The sequence below is a fragment of the Apus apus genome, chromosome 2 (genome assembly GCF_020740795.1).
Source record: "Apus apus isolate bApuApu2 chromosome 2, bApuApu2.pri.cur, whole genome shotgun sequence".
Classification (NCBI taxonomy): domain Eukaryota; kingdom Metazoa; phylum Chordata; class Aves; order Apodiformes; family Apodidae; genus Apus; species Apus apus.
The window spans coordinates 35455411-35479511 of NC_067283.1; the positions used below are offsets into that span (position 1 = coordinate 35455411).

General features: G+C 39.2%; 1 protein-coding gene across 1 annotated transcript in view; it reads left to right on the top strand.

Annotated features, from left to right (window-relative positions):
- CREB5 (cAMP responsive element binding protein 5) overlaps positions 1-24101 on the top strand; it is a 259903-nt gene that overhangs the window by 53443 nt on the left and 182359 nt on the right. Inside the window, exon 6 of the mRNA XM_051612169.1 lies at positions 1154-1275. Coding sequence (XP_051468129.1) covers positions 1154-1275 — 122 coding nt within the window. The remainder of the gene's footprint in view (positions 1-1153; positions 1276-24101) is intronic.

Below are 24101 nucleotides of genomic sequence, written 5' to 3' on the forward strand. Positions count from 1 at the left end.
GGATATTTGTCAATGACCCTGCAGAAGGTGATTTCTTAAGAGAGTGAATAAAATCTTACGATGACAATAGGTACTACAAAGCAGAGCTGGAATGGGGGCCAGGGAAGAAGAAACTAACTCGCAATAGATTATTTATTTATTTATTTATTTATTTTAAAATGTGTATAAAGTTGATAGGACCATATGGGTTCTCCCCTGCTTTTGCTAATACAGTTCTGTATTGCATTTTGGGGGGGATGGGGAAGCTGAGGTGGAGTAGTTAAGAACTTGCCTCACAATGAATGGAGCTACCTCAGAGCTGATTTTTTGGGGAAAGACTAAGCAAGGTCATTCCTGAAACAACAGTCCATGGGACAATCAAGCTCGTGTCTTGCAAGTTTTTGAAAAGAAGGCTAAAAACCTTGTATCTTCTTCAGTCTGTCCTGCCTATGGCATCAAAGAGAATTCTGTCCTTCCCTCAACTATTTTTGAGAGGGCAAAAAATTCCTAGAGATGAAGGCACATGTTAAAAAAATCTTTTGACTTCAAATGCCGTGTTTTATATGTATTACCAAAACTTCTAGGTATAAAACACATAAGGATGCTTCTTTGAGGTCAAAGTTTAACATTTCGCATTTTTTCTTAATGTCGTTTTGTTTCTCCTTTAAAAATTGTATTAAAACTTCTTCTTGCCATGGCTAACTTCATGTGTGTTGCAAAGTATGTGTATGTTTGAGCTGGTTTTCAAGCACTTGAAGGCATTAACTAGTGTGTATCTGCAGCAGTTATCTGCATGCAATGGTGTAAATGTGCATTGTCATGTGCGTTGTTTTGCATGCGTCTGTTATTGGAGGTTTACAGGCAGTTGTAATGACCATTTGCACACGTTAAGGATGTGCACTGGTGTTATGTGGCCTGTGAAAACCCAGCCTGTTGTCTTTCTGGTTGAATGGTGACTGCTGCCTGTTTTCAGACACTGTTGGCTATCTCTGCTCACTTGCAGTGCACAGTGTCCAAACTCAGTGCCAGGTGGTTTGTTTTTAATGATGGTGTGGTAAGGGTGGGAAAGTATGGAGAGGTTAACTAGGACCTCTCTTTTCCTGGAAGATTGTTAAATTTTCTCCCTCTCCTTTTGATATTAAATACCAATGACTGTTTCATGTCTTATTCTCAGATCAGACTCCTACACCAACACGCTTCCTGAAGAACTGTGAGGAAGTTGGCCTCTTCAATGACATCGATTGCTCCCTAGAGCACGAGTTTAGGAAGGCCCAGGAAGAGGAGAACAACAAAAGGGTGAGCGTGATGAATCCTTTGTTCCCTTTTTATTTCTTGAAATATTAAAGGACACTTTGTGAAAGCAGATTGAGCTTTACTACCTGGTAGTAACCTTTTGGTTAGAAACTAGGTGGCACTATAAGTTGTGACATGCTTTTAAGACTGTTGAAACAGTTGACAAAAATGAAAACCCCAAACCAACAAAAAAACCAGCATTACATTTCCAAAAGTGTGTAACTGTGTGTGCCAGGGTTTGATTCCAAGTCTCTGCTTTTAAGTAAACTATAACACAAACCACACACCTCTTAAGGGAGAGGCTTGGGAAAATTATATCATCTTTGAAGTGGACTGCAAACTTGCTCAAATGCATTACAGGGAGATGTGGATTATAAAGGAGCATTTACTTTAAAAAAAAAAAAAAAAAAGAATTTTTGCTCTTTCCTCCACAGCATGATGGGCCCCTGGATTTATTTGTCATCACTACCAGCTTTATCATGTTCCTGCATTTCTCATAAAATATTAATGCTGAAGGAGGAATCTTTAGCTTGAATTACCTAGGAGATAATGTATCCCATTTCCAGTTAGTATTCTTTTAGTTTCAGTATTTGTAAGTTTTGGTTGAATTGCATAGGCCACTTTCTATGGAGTTAAGTGTACTTGTGTGTCCAAAGAGTGTTTTGAGGGTTCCTAAGCAGCTGTTAAAATTTTCAAGTAATTATAAAAGACCTTAATGCACTAAGAGGCCAGCAAGAGGCAATGCATGAAATTGTAACTTTTCAAATAAGATCCAAAGTTCTGGTTGCTTTTGTGAACTAAAACACATGAGTAATATGGGGCTTCCTACAGGAACATATCAGCCCTTCACCAACCTGCCCAATGCCTCCCCTTCACAGCATTCCCTTTTGTGCCTCAGTTTCCCCTTGTCCAATTTCTAAGCTTGTGGAAATTCTTGTGTAATGTATCTCCTGCCATAGGATTTCTCCAGTTGTTGAACACTGTGATATTTGGGCTATTTCTTGGTCCCCACTATACAAAAAGGATGCAGACAGGCAGAAAAGGGTCCAGAGAAGGGCCAGAAAGATGATCAGAGGACTGTAGGACCTGCCATATATGGAGAGGCTGAAAAAACTGGGTTTATTCAGTCTTGAGAAAAGAAGGCTTTAGGGGAGACCTTATTACCATGTTACTGTACTTAAAGGTTGGCTACCAAGAAGCTGGAGACTCCCTATTTACAAGGAGTCACATGGAAAAGACAAAGGGTAATGGGAACAAGTTGCTCCTGGGGAAATTCCAATTGGACACAAGACGTAAATTTTTCACCATGAGGACAGTCAAACATTGGAAGTGGTAGACTCCTGCATATTGGATGGTGTTAAGTTTCAGCTTGACAGAGTGCTGAGCCACCTCATATAAGCGGTAGTATTACTTGGAAAGGTTGGACCAGATGATCCTTGAGGTCCCATCCAAACTGGCATTCTATGTTTCTACGATTGGTTGTCATTGTAATCTCTTATTTGTCTAATTTGAACATTAACCAGGACCATCGACTCAAAGTGGGAAAAGGCAGCCATGAAGTATCTGAGTATCTATGGTGCTAAAGCCAGAGGACACCTCTTCTTAGCTTGTTTCAGCATTGTTTTGCCTTTCAGAGTGTCTGTGCCTCCAGTTGCTAGGGCTTCCTCTATAAGTACTCTTTCTTATAGCTACTGTATTGTGTCATTTGCTTTGCCTGATGGTGATTGAAATCTGGAGGTAGCAGCATTTAGAGATGTTGAGGTCTGCAAAGTAAATGCCCAGAAGGACTTTTTGGAGAAAAAGAGGTAAAGCCTATTGCTGAGGTGCAGAACAGGAGATGAGGCTTGTAGAAAGAAGATGGGAAGGGAGTTTAGCAGTGGTTTTGTTTTGGTTCATCGGGAAGGCAGTCTAGGGATGGTTTATTTGTGTCTCATAAGGAAAGAGACTGGGACAGATAGAGAAGAGCAGAGAGGCTGCAGCATGGTATGCAGAGCAAGGATAAAGAGCATCCAAATGTGAGAGAATCCAAGTTTTGGTCAAGGATTGGGAAGATATCCCAGACTGACCCTCACAGCTTTGTGTGTGGGACAAATGTTAGGAAAGAGCCACATCATGAAATAAATGTGTCTAATTTTAGATTTAACTTGTTAAAACTTGGTGTCTTATGTGCTGCAGAGGGGAGTCTTAGCCAGAGTCAAGAAGAATGTTTCGGTACATTCCTGCTTCTCTCCGAATTAGAAGATTCCTAAGCAGTTCTTTCTGCACAGTATTTATTACACAGGAGGAGGAGATGAGGACAAATCAAATGCTGTGGACTTCTGTGCAGTTACATATTGCGTTGCCCAGCCCATTTCAGCTTACAAGGGGCAGTTGCACAATCTGATTAAAAGCTAGAGAAGGGCATCAAGTTACCTGGTGATTCCAGTTGTTCAACAGCCTGTGCAAGGCTTATTCTGCCCTCTTGCCAACCCCTGCAGCTGCCACTGGTGGCCTCCAGGGAGCAAATGAGTGATGGGGGAGAGGGAAATAATGAAAAAAAAATGTTTAAAAAAGAAAAAAAAATAAGGAGAGGGTGAAAAAAAGAAAGAAAAAAGAGCAGAAATCCCACTAGCTGGCTAACCTGTAACATTTACTCTGTGTTTCCAATTAGTCTGCTGTATGTTCATTCTTATGTTACCGACTGTCAGATAGGAATCTGAAGCCTCAGTAGGGCTTCATGCAAATGCAAGAGACAAAGCCCACCTCAGAAGGGGACTCCTTGGGCTGCAGCTATCACTAACAAAATGCTTCTAACAGCCCCTCCCTGGAATGTGAGTGCAATGTAGTGTGGTCCTAATGGGCCTACCAACACTTGGAGACTAAGACTTGCTACATGGAAATCTCACTCATGGCTCAGAAGAGTCATCCCAAAATATTTTTGGTCATATTAATTTCTCTGGACCCTGAAATAAATAGTTTTGTTTATTTTAGTATATCGCTGTGGCTTAGCACACAGCTTGACACTGAAATCTTGTAAGAAAAAAACACTTTGGGTGTTTTTTTTTCCTCCTTGAGAGTCATCATTTGAAAACTCGAAGAATAAAGCAAAGAATAAAGTTCAATTAGTTGCTTTTTTTTTCTTTTTTCTTTTTTTCTTTTTTTATCTTCTGAGTGGGAGCCCATGGATAATCCGTGAGAATTTGTTGTGGTTAAGCTGGTTATGTGGACTGATGACATTCCATATTAGTGTGAAGTGCTGAGTGAATGATTTTAGGAACACCATATATACCTTTTTTTGTAAAGGTACTATTGAGGGGAAAGCACTTTCATTAATATCCCAGCTGCTTATCCAGGAACAAATCACTTATCATTTTTCTGCCATACTTGCTTATGTGTAAAGTGGGACTTTTCTGCCTCCCATACTTGATAAGTCTTGTGATTGTAAGCTCATCTGTCAAGGACGGTCTCATAAAATATACATGGGTCAACTTTTGCTTGGGGACTAAGCAGACTCAAGTAATAATAATGATGATGGTAACCTCTAGGACCCGAACTGAACTAAGTAAAGTTATAAATGGAAGTGAGAGTGTCAGTTTGTTTTGGTTCCTTTGCTGCCTGTACCATCAAATATTGATGGGAAGTCTCTGCTTGAGAAAGAGAAAGAGACTTTACTCCCTGAATGTAAAGGGTGCTATAGATCAGCTTATCATATTGATAAGCATATGAGAAAGAGGTGTTTTGGACCTTTCCAACTGCACTCTTCCTGACATAAGCATTGTATTTGCCAAATTCACCACCAAAAATAGCACATGTAAAAGCATACCTGTACTATATTTCTACTTGTGAAAGTGTAAAGATTAAAGTTCTCAGGAGCTTGAGACAGGCAGCAATTGACATCTCAGCCCCAGACAAAATTTGCAAGCCAAATCAACACGGCAGGTAGTGCTGGCAGATCAGATGACCATCTTAGCCTACTAGGTGCAGGTTTTAGGTTTACACTGCTCAGAGCATTAAGTATCCAAAGCATTTGTAATGGGTTATACTTGCAAACATATGACCTTTGCTGCTACTGGATAGGCCCTGCTGTCGCAGCTTGTTTTCAGCATTGAGGTTGCATCTGAGAGGATAATGTTAAAGATGGGAAGAGTCAGGATCTATTTCTGAATAACTAATTGGACCTGCTTCATTAAAATGCACCTAGCCTGACCTCCCTTCATGAAATGAGAAAGAGTAGCAATATGCTTAGTGTAGCATGTAGAGTACTACTACATCTAAATACAAGTAGTATTTAGAAATAGTGAGCTGAATATTTTAAACACGAGGGCATATTGCAAATCACATTCTGCTTATTCTAGCATCTGGGTGTATCACTTCCTAAGGCTCATCCTGCTACTTTGAAATCTTCTAATCAGTGTTCAGTGCTGCAAGATTACATGTAAACTATGCAAATGAGGCAGGAACAGCTCAGCTACAGCTTGGTTTTAGTGTGGGTTGTTCAGCATTAGCTCAGGAAGTTCATGGCCACCAAGTCCTTTGCATGACTTAATATTTCAGTTCTAAGTATACTGTCCCACTGCAGGCACCTCCCTGCTTGGAAAGCATCAGCAAACTGAAGTAGTCCAGTAAAGAAGAAGTAGAGAGCATTTGGTGACTGAATAAATTCAATCTACAGAACAATTAAAATCCAGTTTAGTTTTGTTAAGCAAGGGATGATGCTACAGTTTAACGCATATTTGAAAGGCATAAATTTGGTTTGTACCTTCTAAGCCCTCCTTCTGTTATATATATTTCTATTTATCAGCATAAAAAGGTAGATAAAATACACTTGCCTAGCTTATACCACGCCACCATTTTGTGCTGAACTCAGTGACTCTCTCATCTCCAGATGAGAATTCTTGCAAGTATTTTCCAAATGTCATAGCTCTGTGCTGTAGCCTGTGAGTATGGGAAAGAAAATCTAATTCAAGGCAAGCTGGAAGTGATAGAATCTGTCACTTGAGTAGGTGTACTTTGGTGAAAAAATTAATTTAATTTCTACACTTTGTTTACTTTTTATGCAGTATATACCTGGCCCCTCTCTCTTCTGAAAATATGCAGAAACAATATGATGGATTTTGCTTAAGATTTTTTTTTAAAGGAAACCTCTTACATTGCCACAAGGAGGTCCTGATAGGCTATATAGTAATGTTGGCAATGCACTCTGTTGGTGACAAAGAATAACAGGGATGAAGGGTTCATTATGGTGGTTGGCTTGGCTGATGGACAACAAATTCGACAGTGGCCATTTATCAAAAGGAGCTGCCTTCCCAAGGAGTGCACTCACCTGGCTCTTTCCCCCTCACATGATTAATGTACAGCCTTATTTCAAAAATACATATACTTTTTTTTGTCCATTTTTCTGGTAATGCAGGACAAGAGCCATGGAGATTGATTTCCTTTTAAGAATGGTCTTGTGGGAGGTGGTGATTGTGCTGCAGAGCGCTGGTGCGGAGCAGTGTGACTTGTGAGTGCCCTGTCGCTACAGTAGTCATGTTAGCTCCAGTTTTTCGTTGTGAATACTCTGAAACCTCAATAGGGTCGTTGAGAAGAATAGTGTGTTTCAAATGCAAGGGCTCTGAAACAGCCAAATTTCACTTGTGAAGTAACACAAACCAAAAAACTCATAAGCCTGTTCCTGGAGCACTCTTTACTCATTGACTGACAGTCTGTACAGCAGAAGGAAGCAAAGACCTGTGTTAAAAGTTAACTTTTTTTTTTTAATTATATAATAATAAATACACATATATAAACTCTCCCAGCATTTATCTAAACATGATGTAGGAGTGTCCATATTTTTTCAACTCAAAGTTCCCTCTGATTTCTTATTCACCCATGGAGACTGAGTATTTTATATGGTGAGTATGTTATAGCAGACACAAAATAGGACTAGGAGTGATTTATGTTAATATAGTTGTGTTAATATAGTGCTTAAGGGCCAGAGTACCATTGTTGTGGGTATTGTAATAATTTTTAATAATTTCAAGCTGTTGTCATAGTGATAGCTCAAAAGTCTTAAATTCAAAGCCCAAAATATCACCCCACATTCAAAGATTTCAGTATAATAGTTCCTATGCTCTAAATAAAGCATTTGTATGCATGAAGATGTGAGCACCTTCATCGCACAGCATTTCTTCTGGGTTATGCATTGAAGTACTATAAAGATACATTATAACTGTCTTAATTTCCAGTGGGTTATTCTGAGTTTTCATATGCATTAATTGCATCAGGTTATTGATCTGCTTTATGGGCTCACTGCTGGTGTATAACCCCCCCTTTTAACAATTATTAACTTTTGCAGCATTCCTATGGAGAATAGAAATGGCTTTGTCTCTTATTTTCTAAGGAAAAACAGATTCCAGAGGACATTTTACAAAGCTTCTTTGTTGTGAGACATGAATCTGTGGAAGGAATTGCAGAACATGGAGTGAGAATTGTCGAGGAGCTGGGTCCTCTCCACCATTCTGCCAAGCAGGCAGCTTTCTGTCTCTTTTGGCTCCTAAATATCTTCAGCAGTGTGGCCCCAAAAGATTGATAGACATCTTCAAAGGCATTTTGGTGCCTTTCTCTCACTGAAATAAAGCAGGAGCTACCAGAAAAGATCTGGGCTCAAGTGACGTGCTAAAAATTGCACAGGAAGTCTGTGGCAGAGCCTCAGATTGATTCCATATCTCCTCGATCTCAGCATTGGGCATCCCACAAACCATGTGTGTTAAAGATTTATCAGCTGTTGTTCAGTGTTGCTGAAGACAGGAAGAATGCTCTCCTCCGCTCCCCAGATGGGTAGGCTTGCTGGACTTTAACTGCCTTTCTTAACTTGCAGAGCTTTCATGGTAGACATAGGATGGAATGTTATATTTTATATGGCAATTCTGCAGTTGGCGCTTCAGTCCCCTCTGAATCCTGTTTCAAATGCATATCTATGTTCAGGCACTTATTCTGAGCACTTGTTACCACACAGAGCCGTGTTACAAAAGGAACACTTCTGTGTAATGGTGTAGGAAAGCTGTCAAGACAATTGAGTTCATAACATGACCTTTCAAAAATATTCAAAGGAGTAGGCTTTGCCTTAGGCTCATTGCTCTCTTACCAACATCTTATCTTCTGATGGCGGGCAGGTCTGTTTTACCTTTTTCTGTAGCAGTGGACTGTTTCTGAATGGATCTAAATGGATTATGGATTTAGATCCTCAAACTCTGAGAGAAGACCTGAATGTTTCTTCCCCACAGTAAGTGCCTATATCATGCAGAAAGGCAATTCTTGAGGGCATACGTTTGTGATTGAGTGAAATCTCCCTAACCATAACCCTTCCATGTTCTTCTGAATTCCAACTGATGAATCATCCTGCAGAGATCAGTCAGGAGAGTCCACTTTCCTTCTGCTTCTGATTGTCTCTGTCCCAGGTTGAGTCACCCTCTTGTAATGTTTTGGTTTTAGTTGTGTTTTGTGTATTTTGGCTACCCCCCAAAAAAAGGAGGCTTGCCTGATTCCATTCTGACTTTTCTTTCACAACAAAATGGCATGGTTGTGCATTTTGCTTTGGTCTTCCTATGAATGTTTCTAATGGCATAGCTTTCTTGTTACCAGTTCAGACTTCAGCAGCATGGACTGGATGGCACATGATGAAGGGATAAACCTTCCTTGTAGTGGCATTTTTATAAGTTTATCTCTTAGGTAAAGCCCCTAAATCTTGGCAATGTCTTTAGAGCTCTTTGCTCCCCAGAGTGGACTGCAGCCTATGTGCTTGGGTAGGTAACAAGATACTGCTGATACATTTCAGAGCAAGGTGCACTTTTACTTTATTTATGAAGATGGACATGCTGGTTGAGGGCTTAATCACAGCTGATAAATCATTTTAAGAAAACCTATTAGAACCATATGCTGATTCTTTGTATTAATATGATGTGTCTGTTTCTAGTCTAATAAGGCAGGGTCTCTTCCCCCTCTCCTTCCCCCCTGCCTGGTTCGTGAACTATTTATCTGTTTAAGTGCTATCGCTTGCTTGGGGGCATTTCCCTCTTTAAGAAGTATCATTAATAAACCGAAGTGAACAGAGGAGAGAGGGATTCTCACTCTTCAGAGCAAGCAAAGCTGCATGTTTTCACTCACCTTTGTTGAGATGGAACTGCAGAGCAAAGGTCCACAAGCTGGAATAAGGAAATCAGTTAAAGACTGGAGAACCACAGCTTGGCCTTCCCTCCGCATAAGGTTGTCATTTTGGCCCAGGTGGTTGCAATCCTGGAGCCTGAGAGCTGCGAGGGGGTGGGTATGCTGACATTTTGGTTACCTCACCTTTCCCTCGCTCGGAGAGGGCTGCTGCGGGAACAGGTTCCATGGCCATCTAATGAGATCCACATTGGTGAAGTTACTCTGTGCCAAGTCCTATTTATCATTAATTGGTGGGTTCGCTTGCAGATCTTTCCTATTACTTGCTGATTATACCCCTACACATTTTATTATCTCACCAAAATTCAAATGCTAATAATTTCTTGATTTATTGTTTGTTTATAACTCTGTCTACTGCCTAAATGGACGTAGTTAGAAGATTTCAAAACAGCAACAGCTCTTATGCTGACCGGGTTTCTTTCACGTTCTGCACATGGCAGTCGTCTATTTATAAACCTCCGTAGGGACTCCTAAACCTTTACAGTTGGGTTCCTCCCACCACTTCAGCCCCTTTTCTCCCTTGCCCCCTCAAGGCAAGTCTTGTTTTTTTGGCATAAAGACAATGATGGTGATTGTTATGTGTAGAAAATGTCCACAAGCTATGAACTGTGGGTAAGGCTTTTTAATCTGTACCTCAAGCAAAATAAATTGGAAATTAGAGACATCCAGGAGAGTCAGGGTATTTTCACCATAAGGCTGGAGATCCTGATCTGGGTTGCTGGTATTCTTTAGTCTTAGAAAATGTGAAACCAAAAAATAAAAAACTTGCATGACAGTAGTTGTGTGCACTCTGTAGCATGACCCGTTTCCAGTGCTGTCCAAACTTACTGTATTTCTAGAAGACTCCAGACTTGACTGTTAAATCTGAAGTACTTTGGAGTAACAAAGGGGATAGTGGAGAAGAGAAAGAAGCCAGAACTACTCAGCATGTACCATGACAGTTAATGAACGATACTGCTGGATGTATAGCCTCATACATCTCTGGGGCAGTTCCATTGACTGTAATGGAATTTAAATTTTTAGCCTATGACAACCAGGAAAAGATCTGAAGGGAGAGAAGCCTTTGCTCAGAGACTAGAAAAAAATCCTGTGGTCATGAAGTGATGTGAAGTATCTGGGTACTTGTTGATGTCCTGATAACATGTAGAAAAAGAGCCTTTTAAAAACCACACTGGGGAGAAAAAAAACAACAAACAACAAACAAAAACATTTTAACTGTTTCCTTATTCTAGTTTCTCTCTCACACGCTTCTCTACAGAAGTCTCCGAGTCCACTCTTATCAAATAAATATCAGCTTTCTTTTCTTCCCTGAAATGTGAGTAAACTGTGTGTGGCTCGGCCTGGTCCCTGGGAAGGGCACAGACATGGGTTCGCTATGTGAATGTAGGTGTCAAAGTGCAGCTCTGCCAGCCTGTCTGGGGCTGGGTGGAGAATGAACTCAGTGTTGCAAACTGTCTCTTTTGAATTTCTACAACCTATTAGTCACAGCAAGCTGCCCTTATTGATTTTGGTAAGAGAGGTCACTTTTAATCCTCTAAAGTGGAGAGAGCTGCATGCACTCTCCATAGCATGACATTAAAATTGACACAGCTCTGCATCAATTCTATGAAAATGCCCTAAACCTAGATGGATTACTGCCTCGCCTTTCAATGGGTACAAGCTGCTAACCAGACCATGTTAACCTAGATTAGGTGTAAAAGCTTCAAAATACTTTGTAAGGAAAGCACAGCCCCAAAAAAGCTAGAAAATATGTGAGCACGCGGAAGAAGCTGCCCCTGCAGAAACAGACCATTAAGAAATTTTATTTTCTTCTTTTTTAAAAACTAAAAAAAAAAAATCAACACAGAGGAGTTGAGATTATAATACAAAAGAACAAACAAAAGCCGATCTTACTCTATGATTATGAGGAAAGCTTTATTCTGGCTGATGGCCCTTACTGGTTTTGTTTATGTTCTTTAGAGAACTAAATCTTTGAATACAATTAGAATAGTCTGACTAGAATCTTAAGTGTGCCTCAAAATAAACAGCAGAGGTGAACTCTCAGCAGTTTTCTTTTCATCTTTGTTATCCCTGCCGTGATGTGTTTTTCCTGCCTAATGATCATTTGTGGCAAAGTGTTATTAAGAGAAATCTTCTTGATGGAAAAATGTGCTTAATGGGGATAGGAAAACTGTTGTGATCCTGGAGAAGTATTTTTTTTTTCTTACTTTCTTTCTTTGGAATTCCAGGAAACAACTACTGCCTCTTTTGATTATATGCTAGATTTTATTTGGAAATTTGTTTTCTGAAGGTCTTACTGGTTTTTCTATGAGTCTTGGTAAAAATGTGCAATGTAATGTTTAGGGAAGTTAATTGGTTTGTCAAGTATGCCTTGTGTTCTCCCTTTTCATTTGCTGTAGCTTGCTCCAGTATTTCTTATTAAAGGTCAGACATTCCCTTTCTAAATAAAAGACATCTGCAAAATGAACTGCAGTAAAACAAACTATTAAGGCACAATGTTAAACTCCAAGCTGTGTAGCCTGTAAGTGTAATGCACATGATGATGGAGGTGTTTGACTACCGTGCCATAGCACCTTTCAATAAGCTTAAAGTATTCTACAGATGTTATTCCAGTAGGTCTCACCTCCTTCTCGACAGAGATTGAAGTATGTGTGTGTCTGTGAGCCGTGTGGCTTCCCCTCCCACATTAAGAGAGATTTGCTCTTCCTTCCTCACCCAAGGTGAGAGGGTGGTATTTTCTGTTTCTAGATTTATCAAGACACAGGGAAATGTAGAGTCGGACAGGGAGCTGACTTTTGGCTTCACCACTCTCAAAAGTCTAGGTGCGGTACTGGCACCTAGAAGAGAAGGTAAAAGCTGCCCTATTTGTGGATTGTATGTGCTTCTATCTGGCAGTTTATTTTTGCCCCAGTACTACTTTTTCTTTCCCTATGAAACAAGAAATAAAGTAGGATATGTTGCTAGTCCCTCATCTTGATGTTAGAAGAGTCCTCACTGCTGTCCAAACAGTGTATAGGATAGAGTGGAGAGAAAGGAGATGATGGGAAAGTATGGGCTCATGAAGGGAAGATGGGAATGAAAGGAAGAAAAGTACCTGTCACTTATATAAAGGACTTATTTCTATCCCAGGTCAGGCTTGGTGGGGAAAATGGAAAGGAGCATTCACATGGAAGAAGAGGAAAAGCAATGTTAATCAGGCATGGAGAAAGCTGAGAGGTACCATGAGGCTGTACAAGGGAAAGAGAAAGATGAAAGAAAGAAGGAAAGAAGAGTACTTGTGAGACAAACATTAAAAAGGCAGTTCTTTGTTCTGAGAACTGGAGTATTAAAATATTCCTGGGATGTACTTGCTAGCAGAATTGGACAATAGAGGAGTGTGAGAAGTGTAACTTCCTTTTCTCTCCCCTCTGCCCTTCCCAGAAGAAAGAAAGAAAGAAAAAGAAGAAAGAAAGAAAGAAACTTTGCTTCAAGGAAATGGAGTTAGTTTATCTGTTTAATGTTTCATTGTGATGTTAAGGGAATGCTCACTTGACGATGGGTATAAGAATAGTTTTTATAAGAGGGTCAGCCTGGACACTGTAGTTTCTGCTTTCAGTGGTCTTCATAAAATATTATTTCTCTCATCACATTCCTGTCTTGTCTCTGAGACCTATATATATGTTCATTAGGATGTATAGATGTAAGTAAGGCCTGTTTCTCTAATAACAAGTAGTTACCATAGTTTTCTCCCATTTATGCTAATTTTATTTTTTCCAATACAGTAAAATCATGTAAGTATAAATGCCAATGTATATGTTTCATGAAATCCAGGACAGCTATTAAGTGTATTACACCTCTGCACATAAGTTCTTTTTTTTAGGAAATACTGTTTGGCTGGAATCTTTTTCAGGTACCATTCTCTTATCCCGATTGCTTTGCTTTGCTTCATCCATCTCAGCCAGTTGAGTGTGTATTTAACTGATTTTTCTGAAATGGGGCCAAAGTCCGTGTACTTCAATAGCTCTTAAACATGTGGTTAACTTCAAGCATGTGTGTAGGGGTTTGCGGAATATAAATAGTTTGCTGAATCAGGACTTCCCAACACTTAAGATTTTAAATTGCAAGCAATCCTCTATTTCAGTGCATTTTAACTACTGCCTCCCATGGACTGTAGGTGACTGTTATTACTTGGGTCCTGCAGTTAGAGAAAGTTGTAGTTGGTTGAATAGCAATTTAAAGGTAAAAACAATCTTTCTGATACCCTGCTGTGACAACCATTTTTTCACTTCCTCCTAATAAATAACTTAATTATGTTGCATGAAAGGGAATAATGATCGGAATTTCATGTTATGTTTAAAACCTTATTCTTCTAGAGGAATAAAAAAGAACTGCTACTTAAAAAAAAAAAAAAAAGAAGTTAATTTGTTATAGGCTTTTTCATTTTTCCCCCTGAGATTTCTGTACTTTCTAACAAAAAGTGGTACTAAGATGGTAGTGTATGTATGCCATTATTGACCAAATGAACATAAGGCACCAATCCAACCTTCTGGATACATAAATGTGTGTGTATTCTTGAGAAAGTACTTTTAAAAAACAATAAAAGTGGAAGAAAAAATACCCAAACCTAAACCCGTCACAAAATCACCAAAACAACAGCCAGCCCCTCACCCCCCTCCCTCCAAAAAAAGAAACAAAAAACCACGAACAAACAAATGGACAAACAAACAAGCAAAAACCAGTTGCCTTTCTCATTCACTTGCATTGTTCTGTGTGCAGGGATAAAATGGGATAGAGCTGCCCGCCCTGTGTTATTTTGGTTTTCTCCATCCTGCTTCACAGGTAGGGTGGGATGGAAGGTAGGTTCCACAGAGCAAATGCAGGAAAGGAAGGTACAGGCAAGGTGAGAGGGGCATTGAGGGAAATGTGCCTCTCAAAATAAGACTTAATATGCCATTAGTGATGGAGTGCTCAAATTGCCTTCTTGATGACAGTTGGGGAAGAAAATATAAAACGTATTTTACTGTTGTAGTTGGTACACTTAATACAGAGTTTTAAAACAAAGTGCTCTTCCCTTGTTTTTATGGAAGGTGGTAAGACTTAAAAATATAATTGGGCCTTCCCCTTCTTTTCTTACTACTTTTCAATATTTGCTTCCTCACATTCCATCTTCAACCCAGCTAGTCTGTATCCCCCTCTTCTTGAATTGCATTATCCTGACAATACAGAAGTGAAAAGAGCCAAGATTGCAGGACTTCTAACAATGCCGGAGGGCCCCAGGAATAGGAATGTCCTGAAAAAAATGTGCTGCCATCCAGCTGCCCTTCATATTGTTGTCTCTCTGTCCAATTTACTAGAGAATTTCCCACTGGCTCTTGGCTCATTCCCAAATGAGAATGTAATCTTTCAAAGATTACACTGCATAATGGAGGGACAAGGAGCTCTTTATTAACTGGGATGGGGAGTCACTTGCTATTAGGCAAGGAAGAGGGATGGGCTGTAGTAGTGTTTTGTGAGCTTTGCTTTCTGCCCCTTCTTGTCTCCTCAGCGATAGGACAGCAGGTTGGGAGTGAGAAACCACTGCAGCTGCACTGTACCAAAAAAAAAAAAAAGAATGTAGGTTATGATTATGGCAATTACTTTTATAACGTGAGGGATTATACCCATAGCTATTATATTGCCAACAGGATTAAATTACTAACCTAATACCACAGCATGTTTTCCAAGAAAATAAAAAAAAATCTTTGCTTGTTCCAGAGTTGGTGCATTCAAAGACTATTAATACAGTGTGAAAGAACTGAGCAGCTAAGGATCCTAATGTGTGTCCATACAGGTATTGTCTGGATCAGATCTCTGTCACTTTGACTTCCATGACCTGTGCCAGACAGACACCCTCACCCCTTTTGGGATGTAAAGCAATGTGGTATTCTGCTAATTTGAAATGCACCTTCTCTCTCCTGTCAAGCAGATAAGCTTCTGCCAGCAACAGTTAGTAAAGAGATAACCAGAAGTTATACTTGAAATGGGGAAATTTTTAAAACTTTGCAAAGGGACCAGATTTATTCTTGTAAATCCACTGAACTGACTGGAAACCTTCAGCTTCAAAACACTTCCATTCTATGCTTTCCTTTTACTACATATTTTCAAAATGTTGCTTAATCCAGAAGCTATATTTATGTAACATGAGGTACTCTTGGATCTCTTCTAGTATAAGATGAGTTTTGCTGAAGATTTTGGGAGTCTTCAGTGTGCTGCTTTAAAAAAAATATTTTTTTTTCCTGCATGCATAGCAAGGTCATAGATGAGACTCTGTCATATAGATAGTACAGATATAGCCTTGTATAGACTGTTCATGATAGGAGTATAAGCTAATTTAATTATGCAGGAAGAGCAGTTTCCTTTTGTTTATCAGCTGGAAAATGAGTAGAAAATTAAATTTTGAAGACTTCAGAAATATATCATGTGTTGATCATTACCAGCAAATTAACTAGCTTCATGGAAGAGCCAATGTTCTGTTTCTAAAGAGAAAAGTAGGTTAACAATGTAATTTTATAGATATTTTTATTAGGTTTTAATATGCTGTGTGCTGTATGGTATCTTAAACAGTTGATTTCATTTTTGTTGTATGTACAGTTAAGTCTTCTCACACTGATGTGCCTTTTGAAATTACCTGTTATCACCCAAAACTACTTTTACCCCAAACTATTCAGAAAGACAGGACATGTATTTGTAAATCAAGCTTTTCTTCCTCCATTTCTTTTCTGGGAAGAACTGGAGTTATGGGAATACTGTTGCTTTTGACAGAATATGAAACATGTGAATGGCAGGCTGTACATAATTTTATTCTTTTTTTTTTTTTTTTTCTCCTTGCCTTCTCCTTCTTCTTCCCTTCTCCTTCCCTCTAGAATACAGAAAGAGAAGGAAATCTGATTTAATTGTGCTCTTTGCAGATCTGACCAGTGTCACATATTAACTGTGCCTTCATGACACAAACTGTTTGCTTTCTGACCTTGCTATTCATTTAAGCTTGAAAGAGTCACCTTAGGCAAAGGGTACTCTCAGTTACCTTCTGGGATTGAGAGCACTGGGTGTTGTTAAGAAATTGGTATTGAAAGTTGGTTTCATAATCTCCTTGTGGTGTCTAACCAGGCTAACAAGGTTATGCCTCTGTTCACTAATGGCAAAGCATCTTTTTGTTAGGTGAGAGTGTCTTTCCATTCCCTCCCTTGGCTTATATGACTTTCAAACACAGTACTTAAGTTCCAAGTGAAATGTCCTGCATTAATCTCCTCTAAGGACTTCTGTGTTTGTCCCTGGTGCATTAGATCCTCACTGGTAGGAGCAGTTGCTCAAGGAATCAACTTGTTTTCTTGTGTCTCTTATGCCCAGGGCATCTTATTCAATCTTTGGTTGCTGCTTACTTTTGGAAAGAAGGTCACTGTGGGTTTACTGCACATCTGCCAGTAGGTTGCAAAATGTTGGATCCTCTTAGCGACATATGTGCCCACCAGGCAAGTGTTACCTTTCATAGACTGTGCAGAGGGAACCATAACCCATGGAGAGAGAGGAGCCGACCAGACGCTTGAGGGTCATACCTCAAGCTGTCACAGGAGTTTCACCAGTTCGTCAGCTTTCCTGACCTCTGTGCTTCGTGTGCTTAAGCACCTTCTTAAAAGTCAGGCTGTGGCTCAGGGCATTAACTGCAGGCGGTAGCGCAACATGATCTGCTGCAAATTGTAAAGGCAGTGATACAGGTTTGTGTGGACTTCTATGTGTGCCCTCTCACTGTTAATATGTAATAAACCACTTACATTTCAGGGTGGTCTTGCCTTTTTTTTCTTTCTTTTTTTTTTTTTTCCCCCCGTATGTCTCTATGTCTATCTGCCATAAAGACACAGGTGTTAAATTTTTGAAGTTCTATGAAAAGAACTGGAATAGAGATAATGGTATGTTCAGAAGGTCTTGCAGTCAAGTTTGGGTGGCTTTCTGGATGATGGTTGATGCTAGAGCATAAACTGAGTTTAATGTAATTTTTACTTTATTTTCTGCAAACATCCCAGTGGAATAATTTTTAGACACAATGGGAAATTTGCATAAGACCTTTTCATAAGGCATGTTTTTGTGTTTTCTTTTGTTTTTTGTTTTGGGGAGAACCATGTAAAGATCATTACTGTGATTTACTTGATGGGCAGTAGTTTATAATAAACTCAGTTGGTTTTGATACTCTGTTTATCGTATCTCAACCTAAAGATGCTAGGGAAACCTCTGACCTTTTCAGCAGTTGGAAGAGCCACGTCTCCTGAGGTTTCTTTTCATGACACAATATGAACTGTAAAATGCTTGCTTGAAACATGCTATTTGCTACATGCTTGTAGAAGACCAGTGTTTTATCCCATCTTTAAGCAATACTGTATTGCACGTAACTCCAAAATTATGAACCTTTTTTTACTTTAAATCTTTTCAGCTGGATGATTTTTTGTTGCTTTAAAGCAATAGATATTTTTGTAATACATGAGTATAACATAGAAAATATATTGCAGTTCCTTTTGATGATTTTGTTGCTTGATATAGTGACATGGCACTAGTATCTAGCAAGCAAATACATTCCTGTGGTGTTTTCAAAAGCATAGGAGAAACCATATGTTCTCATAGGAAAACAGCTGTTACCAAACATGCGCATTCTTAGATAGAGTGACAGTTATTAAAAGGGCAAGGTAGGGCCACAGCTTGTCTTTTTAAGTTGAGTGAAGCTGGCGGTAGCAGTCACTTTCAGTGTGCAGTGGCACTGCATGTAGATATTGCCATGTAGAGTTGTAACTGGAAGGAGAGAGAGAGATTAACGTCCATAGTCTGCAGCTTGGAAGAGACAATATAAATCTCTGTCCTGCTTTGAGCTGTGAATGCCTCTGTAGGAGTTATAGTAACAGACAAATTAGCATAATGTAATTGGCTGGCAAGGTCAGCCCCTCTCCAGGAGCATTAGCAATGTTTACTGTAAAAAGAGACAGACTAAGTATTGTAGGGTGTTACGTTGTCTGTCCTTTTTGAAGGAAGAATAATCATTTTGGACTCCTTGCAAAACAGACTCGTTACCCTATCTTATTAAAATTCAGACTATCTTATTTCTGCCTTAAAGCAAATAGTCTAAAAGGACAACAAAGAATATTCTCTAGTATCACACAAATCTCTTTTTCTTTACTTTTCTTTTCTTTTCTTTTCTTTTCTTTTCTTTTCTTTTCTTTTCTTTTCTTTTCTTTTCTTTTCTTTTCTTTTCTTTTCTTTTCTTTTCTTTTCTTTTCTTTTCTTTTCTTTTCTTTTCCTTTCTTTTCTTTTCTTTTCTTTTCTTTTCTTTTCTTTTCTTTTCTTTTCTTTTCTTTTCTTTTCTTTTCTTTTCTTATCTTATCTTTTCTTTTCTTCTTTTCTTTTCTTTTCTTTTCTTTTCTTTTCTTTTCTTTTCTTTTCTTTTCTTTTCTTTTCTTTTCTTTTCTTTTCTTTTCTTTTCTTTTCTTTTCTTTTCTTTTCTTTTCTTTTCTTTTCTTTTCTTTTCTTTTCTTTTCTTTTCTTTTCTTTTCTTTTCTTTTCTTTTCTTTGAACCTTATTGAGTTTACATCTTTTTTCCTTTTTTTCCTTTCTCTGTTGAATAGCTTTTCTCTGAATGCTAAACTTACATACACATCCCTGCCAATACCTAATCTTGTTGGGAGGATTAAAATTTCTGGTCTTACTACATGAGGCACAATTAAGAAATCCAGACAAACTTGCCAGCCTTCTTGTTTGCAACTTCTAGGCAAAATTCAAGGCCACCTCTGGAAATCCTGGATTCAGCTTTGCAAACCCTTTCTGAACTGTGTGTCAGGAATGTGAGATGATGCCCCAGGTTTTGATGGAGACCTTGCATCAAGTCACAAACAGTGCTAGCTTTTTAGCCTTTGATCTCAAATCTGACAATTTGTGCCAAGTAATTGAAATGAGTTCAAAGATTCAGTTATGAGACATATGGGAAATGGCTTGCAGAGTATCACATAGGGGTTGCGTTGCTTTTTCCTATATACTAATGACCACGAATGATGTAGGTTATGCTGTTTAGCAGTTATCTTCAGCTTGAGTCTTTAAAATACTGTCTGTGACCAGGAGTTGCCACTGTAGTTTTCTTAGAGAAACATCCAAAAGATGCACAGAATCACCTTCAGAGCACTATCTTACAGGAAATCTACTTCCTTGTGCTTAGACAGTGTGATCAAGTGGCTTTCCAGAGCATATCTGGAAATCTTCTGATGATAAAGAAAAATCAGACAGCAATTCCTTGACTCCACAGCAGTTTTAAACAAGCACTGTTGTTACTGTGTTCAAGCTAGTATGCTTTTCTTTAATGCCAAGACCCTATTAACTGGCTGCTTTTGAGAATGGGATTGTGGTGCTACTCGTGCCAGGCTGGCATTCCCAACTCTCTCCTCTGTCCCTCAGCTTTCAGGTATCAAGTTGGTTGTAACATCTCACTGATGCCTACTTTGTAGGCAAAAGCTGCTGCATGGAGGAGTGCACTCAGAATGACTGTTCTCCATGTCCAGCTAGATTGTTCCTCAAGGATGTATGCCTACCCTATTTGGTCCATGGCTCAGCTGAAGCTGCTGGTTTCCATTGTCTGAATTATTTTTTGCCTCCTTGTATGAAGGTGTAAATCTGGCTGGGTCACACCATTACAGGTGGACCAGCTGTTTATTACTTAGGAATATGAGTGTTGTGGCTCCTCAGGTGGAGAAAGACCTCATCAAGGCATTTCAGAAGCATGTGGTACTCTAAAGGAACAGTATGTAATTTCCCCAGGATGGCTCCACACCACATTTAATTAGTGTGACTGGAAGCGTGTACATCTGGATGATTGTCTGGTAGCTTTATCAAATATAGTGCAGCTTGTTTGTTGCTTTTTCCATTTACTCCAGTCAGAAAAGAAGCTGAGCCAAATGAGTCCTGCTTTTACAATTGAGAATTCACCCCCTCACCACCACCACCATATAACCTCAGTAAGATTTTTAGCCTGACTTTTCTAAAATGACTTGCAGTTTTTAGTGCTCAGATCTGAATGTACAGTCAAGAATGCTTTAATGGGATCCCATTTGCTGCAGATTATGGACTTCTCTTCTCTGAAGAACAGCTCCTGCAATGCTATCTGGACTTGAACATGCTGTCATTCTTTGCTTTTATATGTCCTTCCCTTGTCTCCTGTTTCTAGTCACCAGAGAACCATTATTTTGTCTTGCTATTCTTCTGATGTTATTTGTCATGTAACTCTTTCCTGGATTGGTTAAAGTGTCTTGGTTATGATCTCTCGTCATTTCTGTGAAGTTGAAATTCAAATGCGTGCTACTCTAAAGTCCTGTGGAGTTGTTCTGTTACCAAAAAATCCCTCCTGCTCTGGCACTGCTATATTATACTGTCTTCCTGGGTATACTGTGTTGTGTCTAGAAGCTATTCACTTCTTGTTGCTTTGAAGTACCCTGTAGCTGTTGAAGATACTTGTCCTGCTTTAGATGTAAGGCAGAATTACGTGAAGTAATTTGCTCAAAGTTATGCATTAAAACTGTACCAGAGTGAGGAAAAGGATGACTATGCAGTTTTCCAGGCAGCTGACATGCAGAACACCTTTGGAATCCAAGGAGTTGTATTTCCATCTCTTCTGCTGTCCCACATCTGGAAAGCTACATGTCCCAACACCATGCCAGCTTGTTTACTTGATTTATTTCCTGTTAACAGCAGCGCTTCTCTCAGTGATCCCCAGCAAGCTGTGCTTTAAGACCAGAGGTCCAGGCCTTCATCAATGGACAGTCAGCAAGCTTTTTTTGCCAGAGGACCAATATGAGTTTCTTTTTCTTCTAAGTATGATTGTTCTCCTAGTCTTGCTAGTGTTTTTTCCTGCCTGCCACTGCAGAAGGTAACTACTGACACCAAGATAGAGATGGACAAGGGCAGCATGTTTCTCCTTAACCAGACTGCAGAATGTCAGAACCATCTATGAAGATGCAGAGAACACTTTCTTTTGATGCCTGTCTGTAGCGGTTGTACTCACTAGAAATGAGCATTTTTTAGCTAGAAGTGTATTTAACATTTTTGCCTTCAATGTAGACAGTCTGATTGCCTTCCTGAACCCTAACATCTTAAACTCTTATGGATACAGATTTTATTAATTTTGTCTGAATGTTTCTGATGGATGAACCTAATTCTCGTAAGTTCTTCTAGTCCAAGATCTAGACTAACCTAGCTCTCCTATTCCAGAATATGAGCCTAGAAATGATTGAAACAATTGTGGATGCTGCAAAACGGCATGCTTTCCTTTGTGATTACTTCCCAGGATGTCTGAAGAATTAACTTTATACCAGCTTTATGCTTCACTGCTCATTGTATGAGTTTCACTGATCAAAACTCTTTTCCGACCAGTTCACTTGTCAACCCACTTCACTTGTATGTAGTAAATGGTCTGTCTGGGTGCTTTTTGAGACCACTTTTGGCTTTGACTCCTGGACCTTTCCAGGAGTCAAAGACTAAAACACAGCATCATGTTTTAGTCCCCATGCAGTACTAGCCAGCATGCAGCTGCTGCAGTGGGTTGGAGTTAAAAGAATATTTAGGAGATGCATTTTATTACCAGGGTAGCAGCATTTTCCACTTGACTTCTTAGCAGAAGAGTTAAGCCTGCTGGTTTTCTGCTTGAAACTGCCTGAATGGAAAATCACTGGCTGTTTTGTTGTTACCATCTTTGCTCTGCCTTACCAACTGCTCTGTCTAAAAAATGTTCTGGTCATTGAATGCAGTCAAGCAGCCATTGCTGTAGCTCATGCATGATGCCAATAACTTATGCCAGTGAAATCAATGATGAGAATTTCAAACAAGCTTTAAATAAAATATAATGAATCTAAATGCCAAAGTACTGTCTCTGTGAATTTGCTATTAACAGATTATAAATGGTTTGCATAATGTTGAAAAGCCTAGTGCCTTCAGTTAGCAGTATCAAAGGCTTGTTTAAAGCAATTCCTGGAGGACTGCCGCCCTCCCCCTCCAGCTTTCTGTTTCACGATGGATAAAAACAAAACTCCTTACAATAAAGAAAGGAAAGCCAGGTTTTCAACTACCCTCTGACTGGCCTCCAGATCTGGCAGCTGCTTTTGGATGTCTAATTGCTTGTCCTGCAAAAGTTGACATGCACCTATTTTGAGAAGGTTCCCACTTTGTACATGCATTTTCTGTCTGATTTACAGAAATTAAATGATAGTGCTGTAAAAAACTCAGGGTAGAGCTTATAATACTTTTTATTGGGTTTTGTGGTTTTGTTTGTTTGGTTTTGTTTTGTTTTTTTTAATTTATTTGAAGTCTCCTGATTTTCTGCATTCATATAGAAGTATTAGATGCAGAGAAACAGTGCAATATAGTGAATAAGACACTGGACTTGGAAAAAAGACCCCTTCCATTGAGTCCTGATCTTTGGCTACACAAATCACTTACTTTTCTCTTTCTTCCTTCCTCTTTCCTTGCTTTGTCTCTGGACTCTGAGGCTTGTGGGCAAGTGTAGTCCATCAATGTGTCTACAGATTTTAGCACAATAAGGCCTTGATTTCAGTTCAAGCCTGTAGGAATTACACCTAGTAAGCATACTGGCAAGTCTCCTTTCTTTTCAAGTTTCTTACCAGCCCTTCTCTATTTGAAAATCATGGCAAGCTCCCTTGTTTACAGCAATCTAATGGGACCATAATTGGGTCCCCAAGATAACATTACAGATATAAGCCATTTTTTCCTTAGACAAAGTTCTATGGAGAATGTATTTTCTTATAAACATGCTTGTTATAAAAGGGTTTGTTGTTTTGTGTTTATTGGTGTTCCATCTGCTCTAGAGAATACATTGGATAAAAACTAGCTCCAGCATGGCATATAATGTTTCATTAGCAGGCATAACCTTGTTTATTTGCTTTTTAAAATTGTATTTAGAAAAGGAAATCAGTTTGCACCATTGACATGCTGCCAGGTTCCTGTTTATAAATGTCACAATAGGCAACTTGGAAGAAATGAAATAGGCAGTTTGTGACTTTTGATAAAGCATTACAGAACTGGGTAGAGCCAGGCAGCCAGTTGTGCTCCCCGTTTTGCAGCCTCCCACTTAGCAGGATATAGTGTGGTGGTAGCAGTGCAAAACACCCTGAATGACCCAAACTGGGATATGCACACTTGATATTATTGTCATATATTTGAACAGAAGCAGCTCTTTGTGCTAAGTTGCTTAAATGGCTATCTTGGGCAAGTAGTTCTGCAAGAAACAACCAACCCTGAGGAAAATGGAAGATATCTGAAGGAAACTTCAAGGCATAAGCATGCAATCTGATGTCATCTTTTCCCACAGAGAAGCGATTTCCTTTCAAACTCTGGTGAGACCAGTCTTCCAAAATTTCCTTCTCCTTTAAAATATGCTCATTGCATTTCCTTTGTATCGTATTTTTCCCTTTCCCCTAGTAAATGGTTTATCGTGGGTACATCTGCTACATACCATGTATTACTCTGTAAGTAAAGAAGGCTTCGTATGTCAAAAGTGTAGTCTGGACTGACATGCTGAAAAGGGCATGAGGAGGGTAGTGGGGGAAGAAGGGAGGGAATTGTAGAAGACAAGGGTCATCTTTCAGTATTCATTTCTA